The 12,209-nt window shown below is 42.5% G+C and overlaps 1 protein-coding gene across 1 annotated transcript in view; it reads right to left on the reverse strand.

Annotated features, from left to right (window-relative positions):
* The window catches only part of NFAT5 (nuclear factor of activated T cells 5), a 53,097-nt gene that overhangs the window by 18,675 nt on the left and 22,213 nt on the right, over positions 1-12,209 (reverse strand). The window contains 2 exon segments of the mRNA XM_030955714.1: positions 1,114-1,306; positions 5,761-6,319. Coding sequence (XP_030811574.1) covers positions 1,114-1,306; positions 5,761-6,319 — 752 coding nt within the window.

Below are 12,209 nucleotides of genomic sequence, written 5' to 3' on the forward strand. Positions count from 1 at the left end.
GACATAACTAAGAAAAAATATTAAAATGTCTTTTGCCCTCCTTATCTATATGATAACAAACCTATCATCTACTCGCTCAACCTGCTGGCCACACTCCTCCCAGTATGCCCAATATGCCATTTGCCATGGTGCCATTGTGGTGCTGGCCTGGTGACTCTCATAATCACTTGTGGGAGGATATTTAACATCAGTTCTTCTGTTTGCCTAAGTCAAGCCCAGCCTTGCTCCTGGTAAGCCTCTCTACCATTTCCATCAGGAAACCTTCCCAAGCCCTCATGTTCTCCAACTGCTTTCCCCAGGCTACACAGGAAAGAAACAAGACTTGGAAATTCCCACTCTGCGCATTCATGTGCAGTCCCTGGAGGACAGCCTCAGTCCTTCCTGAGCAGAAATGTCCAAGATCTCCTGGTAACCGCCTTGTGCTTCTCCTCAGAGCAAGAGGCCTTCAGCACCTGAATTTTAAGCATCAAAGCCATAGAGTAAACAGGCTGCAACTGTCAAGTGTGCACATAAATGCTGCCTCAATCCTTGCCCCCATTCTCCAGTTCTATTCCACATCTACCTCCACCTGCACCACGCTAAACACACGGAGCAGTGCGGACTGTAAAACACACCTCAGTGAGATCTCTACGACTCACTTCAAAGACACTGTACACAGCAACGCAGATACTGATGAATTAACAACAAGAGCAAAAAACACCAAGCAATCAAAAAAAAAATGAAAAAAACCCAACAAAACCCAAACAACTCCTTTAGAATTTATTTTTTTTAAATGAAAACTGGTTTTACGTCTTTACTACCACCGGACAATGATGGCCCATTGTCACCAGCCATCAAACAGCCAGAGCATTTCACTATCTCACTTCTGTAGGTATGGAATGTCTCTGCATCCACACAGTCCATGGAACTGCAGCCTAACAGGATGTGCATCCCAGATTTTACATCCCTGCCTCGACATGCAGCTTCCCTCCTCCTGTAACTCTGTGATGCCAGTAAGACTCGTGACCTTCAAGAAGAGCCCCTGGGCAGCCCTGCAGCCCAGAGGCTGCCAAGCCTGCTCCCTGAGCACTGCAGAGACTGCCCCGGGCAGGCAGTGCCCCTGCCCCAGCCTACCTTCACGGTGGGAAAGCCCTGCTGCGTCCGGTCCTTGACGGAGCCCCGGCTGCCCTCGGTCAGGTACCGAGCCCTGTGCTGGGTCTCGGGCTGCACCATGATCTTCAGCTCCTTCCCCTCACTCTTGGTCGGGTACTGACCACACAACATTGGGGTCTTCTTCCCTCCAGCTCCCTTCTGGTTCTCTGATGCTCTGAGAAGTCAAAACACACCATCAAGAAGATGTGAGAAGCAGCTCCCCAGTAAAACCACTCCAAATCACAGAAAAGCTAAAAGGGCAAAGAGTGTGTATTAACTGATGGAAGATTTGTAGTTGGGAGCAAACTTTGGAATTCTCTTTCTGCCAGAGGAGACCTGCAGGAGGAAGAGGAATGGTGCTTCCCTGTCTCCTCCATCCAGAGCACATGGGAACTGCTTTTCAGAGAGCAAACGTAAAGGAAGGGAAAAGCAATTAGCATTAAACAATGTTAACGAACAGAAGGCGGCTCATAACCTGCTTTTTCAGAGTCTATGACACAGCCTGAACAAGCTGCTTTGCTGCTGTGACAAACACACACGTACACACACACTGGATGGATTTAAGGTTAAATGACACTTCTTTAAACAGGAAAACAGCCTCATGCCTGTCTCCACCTCAACTTGTATATCCAAGCAAACTCCAGCTCTGACTGCTGTCTAAACAGAGTGACCAATTCATGCTAAAACCCAATTAGTTATTGTTAAACCTCCGGCATAACTGCACCAATGTTAAATCAGTGTATGCACAAGGCCTTTTTTCCAGGTGGGTTCCATAAGATGTAGTGGCTTGTTCTCAGTTCCATAATTAAAACCAGGATGAAGGAGCCCTCCCAAGTCTAGCAGCATATGAGCCATTTTGTGTTCCCTTTAGAGCACAATGGGAAATAACCCTCGATCCTACTCAGACCAGGATTTGGTAAGGAACCTGAAGACCATGAAACTCCTTTCCCACTAGGAAATGTGAATGTTCCACAGTACATGATGCAGCCAGGAAAAGGGCTCCATGATTCATGCAAATGTCATATTCTTTCTTCCTAGCAAAACATGGTTTCTAACAGCTAATGCCTGGGAAGAAAGCAGTTTTAAATAACAAGTGTGGATTGCTTAAAAAGCAAATCCCATTTCAACGTGCAAGTTATTGAAGTAATTTATCCAGGATTTTTTTCCTTCGCAAAAAGGGTGAAAACTTCTTTTTCAAAATTGTTCCCTGAGAGCTTTGCCACCACACGAGGCTCTCACTGACCTTCTCACCTACAGGTGACAAACACAATGCAGCCCTTTCCTAGAGCTCTGGCTGTGCATAGAGCAGCCCCTGGACACAGCAGGAGCCCCTGACTCCAGCCCTGCTCCTTTTCCTGCCCAGGAGAGCTCGGGCACTTTGGCCCTCACTTCTCACAGCCCTAAAGCCATGGAATCATAGTGCAGTCTGGGTTGGGAGAGACCTTTAGAGATCATCCAGTGCCACCCCTGCCATGGCAGGGACACCTCCCACTGTCCCAGGCTGCTCCAGCCCCAGTGTCCAACCTGGCCTTGGGCACTGCCAGGGATCCAGGGGCAGCCCCAGCTGCTCTGGGCACCTGTGCCAGGGCCTGCCCACCCTCCTTGAAAAAACTTCCTCCTTTGACCTACACTAAATCAACCCTCTTTTAGTTTAAAACCATCACTCTTTGCCTAATGCAACACATCCTATTTGTCACATTCTTATTCTCATTAAGCCTTCCAAAATCTTTCATTACACATAAAAAAAAGAGTTAAAACAGAGAGAGTTGGTGCTTTGGATGACTTCCACTCCCATTTTCTGTCCATGAAGGTCAAGCACTTCACTGTGGACAGCCCAGCCACAGCCTGACTGCCTTCAATACTCATCCTCAACCAATACCCAGCAGAGGCAGGAACTAGATAAAAACTAGCATAAAACCCTGCAAAATAACATTAATACAATCTTACAACAAAACTATCCTCCTGCCAAGCAGTCCTGATCACTCTGCTCAGTGTAGTCACTGGGGGAGACTGGGGTATAGGTGAATTTTGAAGGGAAATGTTGGAGAGCTGGCCATCAAAATGAAATTCACCTTTACCACTCCCAGTGCCACGTTTCAGCAGTGACATTAACACTGACCTCTCCAGAACTATACCCTTAAATCCCAACTACCTTAACTGTCAGCATATTAATATTTTACCATTATCATATTTATGCAGAGAGATGCTCCTTACTATTATTTTGGTCTTTTCTCTAGAAACTTAATCACTATTTTCAATCAACTAGCCAAAGCTGGAGGCAATTTAACCCCTCCACCAGAACTTCTCAGTAGTCTTTCTCCTCAAAATACAGGATGAATCACTTAATACATCCTTTCAACTAACGAATTCATTTTAATTCAGTTTATTCATACAGCAAGTATTCACACTTGTACATTTCATATGCACACATTTATTAATCTGATTGTTACCAGACAAAATATCCTCTAATCTAGCACTTCTATTTCTTAAAAGGAATAAATGTAAGTGGCAAATCCTATCACAATCTACTCAAACAGATGTCCTGAGGAGTTTGGCCTGGTCCTGTTCTCAGGGCAGACCTGAAAGTGAAAGTGAGACCACGGAAACCTGAGTCTCTGCCCTGAATCACCACCAATTCATCCCCTTCTGAAAAGGCTTTCACAAATTCCAAGTTTCCGCAGGAATATATCCTTTCTCTTCCTGGCTTTTAACAACAACTGTCTCTTTAGGGGCAAATGCCATTTCCATTCACCACGGAGCACAGCAGTTTTCCTTGCTCTTTTCTTTAAGCCAAAAGTAAATGAACTCCCTTGGCTGAGCTCCACCAGGCTGGGAAGCTTTAAAAACTCCAGTCACTACGGTGACCCAGATTTGTAAAGCCAAGTCTCCATATTCCAACAGCAAAATTCAGTTTTCTAAGACCCTGGCCACTTCTTAACCCAGAGGTTTATTTCCAAGGACGGTTCTGTTACTTGGGAGTTTTCCTGCAGCTCAGTCTGGCCTGAGACACATCAGGAAAAACATTCCACCTTCTTCCCCTCTGCACTGACAGAACCCACAGATTTCCCTGGTCAGCCCAGTGGTTTTGGGGAAATCTTGCTCTGTTTTCAGACTGAGATCTCACATGTTCTTTCAGAGTTTACAAAACCTCCCTGAGATCACACTTACAGTGGCACAGTTCTTGTCTTTCCATCAAGCTTTTCCTTCTGTAAGGACAAGCCTGCTCCCTCGGAGCTGGGGGAGGCACCTTCCTCATTCCAAGCTGCCCAGGGCCTACCACGTACTAATATTTTACTTTATGACCATTGATTTTGGCTGGTGAAAACCCCGAGGCCAGAGGCCACCATGGCCAGGAAGCAGCAGCACACTCAGGACATGTTCTCAGAACTGCTTTTCACAGTGAAATTTTAAGTATGGAACTGCACTGACCCTGGGAATACAGACTCCAGGCTCTTTCCCTTTGGGATATGAGAAGTTCATCATCTTTGCCATCAGTCAAATTTTAATATTCACCGTTGCTGTGATGAACGTCAGAACGTACTGCAAGCACAGACATAAAAGTGAAACCAAAATGCACTCCTGCCCCCAAAAAAGCCCAAAACAAAAGAGCCAAATCTATCCATTTGACCACTTTAAAGGTACTAAAGAAGCAACAAGTTAAAAAATAAAATAAAAAAAGAAATGCATCAACACACTCTTGCAAACTGATGGAATTGTCCTCTTTAAGCAGCTACTGGAATGCATTTAGTGAACAGTGTGAAGTGGGAGATGAGGGGCCACCACCCAGGCGTGCCCACGCAGACACACGCACACGACCCAGAAGCACAGAGAGAAACAGCATTAGAGATTTATTTCTGAAAAAATCAAATACAGAAGTGAATTCACATGGAAAAACCAAAAACTGGTTCACCACATTGTCTTAACATTTCATAAAAACGTAAAGCAAGTGATAATTTAAATGATGAGAAATCCTAATGAGACATTAACCGTTAGCTTCTACTCTCATCCCTATCTCTATTTGACAAATAGAGCAGCAGGTGAAGAGTACGGACTGAAATCCTCACATAAAATCCTGCAAAAACACATTCAGGGTGCACCAACTCCACTCTGCCTTTCTCTTTAAATACATTTTCATTGCCATTTTATAAATGGAATTGTGTGGCCTTTAGGGAATTTCACTTAAAGAACAGATGAGCTCATCAGTGCTGCATTTAATTGCTGCAGGAGAGTTTAGCTTTATCTTCTAAATAAAGATTAACAAGTCTAATGAGAACTTATCACAGAATCATGGAGGGGTTTGTGTTGAAAGGGACCTTCAAGAGATCCAGTTCCACGTTCTGCCATGGGCAGGGACAACTTCCACTATCCCAGGTTGCTCCAAGCCCTACTGTCCAACCTGGCCTTGGACACGTCCAGGGATCCAGGGGCAGCCACAATTTCTGAGGGCAGGAAGAACTTATCCTGGGCTAGGACATGACAGGGACAGCAGAGAACGGAGGGGTTTATGTGAGAACCTAAGCAGAACATCTGCCGGGGCACAGGGGCACTTTTATTAGTTTGGGTTTATATATGGAGATAGAATGGTTTTCCTTTTAAAAAAAATTAAAAAAAAAAAAAGCAGATACCAACCCATTTCCTGCTTTTGAGTTGCTTTTGCTGTCCGTGCTGAGCTGAGAAAGGACATAGTGAGGCGCTTTGGCACTGTCGGCATCAAAGATATCCATGTTGGACTCTTCGCAATCTCGGCGTTTGATCCCTGGCCTCTGCTTTGGGTTGCGCTTGCGCGATTTACGTGGCACCTCAGTGTTATCATTGTAGGAACTGGTACTCATGTTACTGAAGTTGGAGGGTGAATCCTCCATCCACATACTGCAGCTCTGCTCTGACTCCAATCCACAGCCCTCATCCTGGCAGGACATCCGGCTGTTGTCCAGCAAGTCCTCGGGAGGTGGCGAGATGTAGAGGACAGTGTGGCGCTTCGGCGTGGCCGCCTGCTGCGGGGCTGCGGTACCGGGAAGCTGCTGCTCACTTACCCCTCGGCTACTTACCCCCACGGCCGCGGAGCAGCTCTCCACTTGCATAGCCTTGCTGTCGGTGACTGAGGTAGAGTAAATGGTAGGGCTGGAAGAGGTGGTAAAGGAGCTGCAAGCACCGCCCATGGAGGAAGAGGAGGGAGCTGAAGAAGCATCTGCGGTGTACAATTCACAAGTAAATACAGGACCCGTGGCGGGGCGTGCGCTGGCTATAGCAGTCCCAGTGAGATCAAGGTGATTTAGGAACCGATTGCTTTCCCCCAAGAAATGTTTGGAATTTGGTTCGGTTTTGGAATGGAAGTGCTTAAAGCAACACAGTCTGGCCAATGCTTTGGAAATGTCCAAACGAGTCTTAGCACGATCCACTGTAATCAAATTTTTTTTTTATGACTTAACGTTAATTCATACAAATGGCTGCGAGTAAACAGAGCTTTCATTGCCTCAGCTGGACTAATTATTGGTGTAGAAGCCATTTCGTCTAAAATAGCCCCAAAGCAAAGTGCTTATAATCCACATTCAATGCCAATTAAACAATTTATTGTTGGAAATTTTTGATTTTTTGTTTTTGAAAAAGATGGGACTGTGCTTAGCCACAAAATATTAAAATAAGTTTCTAACCTATGAAGCAGAGAACTACAGGTCATTTTTAATGCAGACACTCCCTGCTTCAGAGGCAAATCCTGGAATAAAAATATGAGAAAATAAATGAGAAAAAGAGCTGCTGATTATTCCATCATAAATGAGAAATAAAATATAAAATCAACTGAGTTGGTAGGCAAAATGGAACTGGTATCAGTCACTATGAGCGAGCTGTTGATTTTGAAGGTTCAAAACAGGGATGAAATATCTGTGTTGGAGACCTGCTGGTCCAAGGACTGGGAATTTCTGCAATTTGACTTCTTCAGTCACTGGGACCAATTTCTCTCAGACTTAATTGGTCCCTTCCACAGAGATGGCTTGGGACAGACCTCTGAAAAACTCACATTAAACAGGAGATTTCCAGCACTGTGACTACAACTTCTGCAGAGGTCCCAGAGCTCAATTTGCTTTAGAAACATGAAAATTATTACACCAAACCCCTGAAGATTTCTGAGAACACCATTGAAGAATTTTAATGGACAAATCAATGGCATACATAAGTTAAATATCCCAGAGGAAGCAGGCCATTCAAACATTTGTATTTATTTCAATCAGCTGTAGCTCAGTGAGGAATAACTGGATTTTACAGTCAGATTTTAGCTTTCTGTGGGGACACCCTGTTTTCTGTATTTCTGCACTGCCATCCACACCTGATAAACCAGAAGCACTGCAATAACCTAACTTTGGAAACAAATTGTGCATTAAATATATACATAATAGGACAATATGTTTGTTCAGCTACTTACTGCTGTCATACAGGTAATCTCTAATACCAAGAGGAACATGATGTTTTCCTTTTTGCTTCTTGGGATTTTTTTTTAAATCCAAAATATTACAATAGTCTCTGAAGTCTAATTAAAAGATTTAGAGACTGCTGGACTAGTCTATAGAGTTTTAGATATTTAAAAGTAACAGAATTAAGCATATTCAGTCATGATACATACATTTAATTAACAGTAAAACTCAGCCAACTTGCCTACACTGGGAATTACTGGGAGTATCAATGACTGATAATAAAGAGTTTTTAAACCATTACTGTTTCCTGCAGCTTTCCTGTGCTAAATAAACGTAAAAGCAAACTTACACCACTTCAGACTGTCAAATTTAGAAGTCATTAGTTTATCAATAAACTACTCTGCCTTCCCTGAGCCTCCCAGTGAACCAGGAGCAGCTGAATGATACCAGTTCCATTTTCCAGCTTGTTCTTTGGCAAATACAGTGGCTGAAACTGGAGAATTCAGTCACTTTGCATTCCAATTTAAAGGCAAATTTCTCCTTTCTATATCATGCATTAATTCAATGCTTCTTTCAAAAACATTTATAGGATTGGCAAGAACTATCAAATCTAGATATTCATTTCAGTGACAATATTTAGGAGCTGATTTGCAGCCACTTTGAGTTGAGACAGCCCGTTGCTATTTGGGATGTTTGTTTTGGTGAAGAGGATTGGTTTCCATCCATCACTGATACCTCCAGAGAAGCAGAAGTGTGTGTGCCCAGGGACCCCTGGAGCACAGGAGCTGCAGGGCTGGGGCTGGAAAGGCAGAAATGAATTCAGGGCAGAGCCCGAGGCAGGGACAGGGACTCAGCCATGGAATCTTTACACACATGGAACAGGCAGCAGGGCTTCGACTGCAGGGCTCCTCCTCCAACAGATTAATATCACATTTACACAGTCACACCAGTCCTGGGAGTGTAAGGAAACCTTGGACACTCCAGGCTCAGCTCTGCGTGGGCCACGGACACCAAGCACTGGGCTCAGCTGGGGCTTCAGAGCATCTCCTGGCCAGGAATGCAAAACCTGCACTTTTCCCTCACTTTCCTAGGGAAAAAAATAAATATATCACTGAACCAAATGCTTTTCAGCACGAAGCTAAAAGAGCTGGTGATGGTAGTGCTGTTTTAGGGTGCAGCATTGTGAAATATTATCAGTATTGCAATTGCTCTCCAAAACAATTTCTCCTCCTTTCTTTTTCTACAAGTTAAAAAGCACTTGTATGTATAAATACATGCATGTGGGCTTTCATACTTTTAAAAAGTAAATAAACGTTGTCCATTATAAATTGGTTATGCTCTCCTCCATTTACCAGAGATGCCCTGGGTAATGGTAAGATTAGATTTTGGAATAAACCCAAATTCAACAGTAATGGCAAGAAAACCTCTCTTTAGCCTTACATAATAGATTAATGCCATTTCTATCCATACATAAAGTATGATAAATATTACAGCAAACTGAATAAACTGGCTGTATTGGAACAGCCAAATACACAGATTTAAAAACTTTTGGAGGCATAAATTAGAAAAAATTAGTAATTGCTTCAGTAACATTTTAAGTTATGAAAATACTAAGAAACAGTGAAATCTGTGTTTTCTCAGAGTATGCAGGCCTTGAGCCAACTCATCTTCCTTTGAACTAATAAATAAACTGGGTCAATCAAATAAGAATTCACCACATTACTGCAATGAATAAACAGTGCTTTACATGGCTCCCATTTGGGTCCATCATTTTATTCCAAAGCCAGTGACATTTGTATCTGACACCAAAAGAGATTTCTTGGATGAACATGCTGCATTTTGGAAAATAAGTAATTCAGTAATATTAACTTAACTTGTGTTGCTTTACAAGGTGAGAGCATACACACAGCTTTCCCAGCTTTGAGCACTCCTTTTATTTTACTTTCTTTAGACACAGCTTAATGGGCACAGGCACAGGTGGCTCATGGTTTGCAATTTAACAGTGCGTGCAACGACAAATACATATATGTATTTTTAAGTGAGCAGGTACATTTTGAAATAGAAGACTGAATATATTTCATTTAACACAGTCTCAAAATCAAACTTGCTTTCAGAGCAATGACACTGAACAGAAGCCAAGAGCTCATCATGGCAAGTGTGCAGCCCCAGGAATAGAAATGAAATGTGCATCAGCATCACAAGGTGGAGATTTTTTCTCCTTTTTTAAATAAAAAACAAGAGAATAGCATATTCCACATTACAGCAACTGTGATCACTGTTGAAACTAAACCTCCTGAAGCTCTTCACTGCCATCACTGTAACATCAAAGGGAGTTGGAAGAAGTAATTCAGATTTTGTTGCCTGTGCTACAAGTTTTTCGCCGGTAAAAGAGGCAGAATTGTATCAGTCAGTCCAGCACAAGGACTAAAAGGGAGCACATAGCAAAGAGTGTCCCTGTGAGCAAACCAGGGCAGGCTTTTTCTTTTCAGTACCAAAAAACCAAAGAAAATTTATTACCTCCTGCATTAGCAACCAAGGCAATGACATATTTTCTATATCCTATTCTCCTGTGAAATCAAAACAAGGCATTCAGCCTCTAAAAAAAAGATTTGGAAAGGCAGGAGAGAGAAAAAAAAAATCACTACTTGGCATTAAGGGAATCTTTTTAGGTAACACCTCTGTGGAGCCAATCCTGAAATCCTTGCTCACTCTTTTCAAATACCCCTAAATACACCAAGGATTACCAAGTCCTCAAACAGAAACAGTGTCCTGATGACTTTGCTTTTTAATTGCAAAAGCAAGTCATTTCCCAGACTGGAAATCTTAATATTATAAAGACAAATAAACTGAAGATATTTCTGGTTTCACAAGTTTTCCAGCCACCTGTGCATGGACAGCCAGGACAAGCAAAAAGCCATTAAAGAACTAATTTCTTTTTTCTGAACTTCCCCTGCATTCCAGGGTATCCTCTATGTTCTGTGCAGAAAACAAGTGTCAAAAACGAAACCTCACCCACAGGGTGAGGATTAAGTGGTGCATAAGCTTAATATGTGAAGTATAACTTTGATTAAATGTGTTGATTTATCTAACATGTCATGTCCTTGGTAAGACTTTCTTATGTTAATTGGTTTGTATGAACCCCTGGACACAGAAGAACAATTTCAGGGCAGACCCAGAAGGAAACTGCAGAATTTCCACCACCAACCTTTGTGTTGTCAAAGGTTTCAAAGGTAAAACCCAGAACTTACAAAGTGGCTGCAAACCTGCTTTCAACACCTCACATGCCAAACTTGGGGTTCTACTTTTCTTCTTCTTGTATTACTGATGTCATGTCAAAAACTTTTCCAAAAAGTTTAGTTTCAAATCAGTATCAATCCACTATTCAGAAATAAACAAAAAAAAAATTAAAAAAAATTAAAAAAAAAAAAGAAAGAAAGAAAAGAGACTTATGAAGAAGTCTGAAAACAAGACCGACCTATACCCTGGGTGAGATTGGATGGGTTAAGTGTCTCTGGCACTATTTGTCTTCACTATTGACAGACACTGTCACACAACCCACCACTCGATGCCTGTCTCTGAATGGCGAAGCTAGAATGCAAGTTAAGTGTATTAATAGAGAAAAAAACTAGCATCCCAGCAAATATCATAAAGCAATCCAATTCACCAGTTATTAAACACACTCAGATTCAAGATAGGTAGGTTAATTTAATTTACATTAAGCCCAACAGTGTAAATTCCCCTTTACATTCCCATGCTGACCCAAGCAGTGTATTGTTATACTTTGGGTAAATACATCAATCAATGGTTTTGTTATGACTCCCATTATTCAATTAACACTCAAGTTTAGGTATCTAAGGAGGACTTTTGTTAGTGGCTCACACACACCAATTCCATGGATCTCAGATCCTTCCCACTCAGTGTAAAGGCTGATTCCAAGCAAGCAGAACTCTGGGACCCACAGCTGCTCTCTCCAAGCCCTGCCTGCTCCCCCTCAGCACCTCCCCAGCTCCCTGCAGGAGATGTTGGATCAGTGGGTTTGGCCAAGAACACCTCCATTCAAGAAACAGACTATTTGATCTTTTAGGTACAGGGGTGGGTTTTTCCTAAGAAGCCAAGAACTGCTCTTGGCCTTCAGGAGGCTGCTACAGAAGGAGGTGCCCAAGCAGTGGCACAATAGGATTGTTCTTGCCCCTCACAGCCTTGGTTTTCCATTATTCCTTATGCAACAGGGAATTCTCCTGCCACAATGTAGTTCTCAAGTCTTTCTGATCTAATAACAGCAGCCATTTAATGCAAGAAACTGCTATAAGAAAAAAACCTCATGGAATGATGAAACGGTTTCTGTTTGATCGAGCAGTTCTAGAAAATTGGGTGGACTGACTGTATGAAATCCATGAAGACTGAAAATAAATTTAGAAAAAAGATGTGAACTAGATGTGAAATTCATGAAGACTGAAAGCATACTATTTAGGAAAGATATGAACCAGACATGAACACCAATACAAATGTGGAATTCTAAGGAAGCTCATGAAGCAGGAAGGCCCTCAACACACACATGACTCCACACAACTGGAATACTCCAACTCTATTTAGAGAGAGCACACATAAAATGTTTCCATAAAATGGAAACAGTAAGAAAAATCTTTATCTCTGGCATTTCCCAGCAATGTT

The sequence above is a fragment of the Camarhynchus parvulus genome, chromosome 11 (genome assembly GCF_901933205.1).
Source record: "Camarhynchus parvulus chromosome 11, STF_HiC, whole genome shotgun sequence".
Taxonomy (NCBI): domain Eukaryota; kingdom Metazoa; phylum Chordata; class Aves; order Passeriformes; family Thraupidae; genus Camarhynchus; species Camarhynchus parvulus.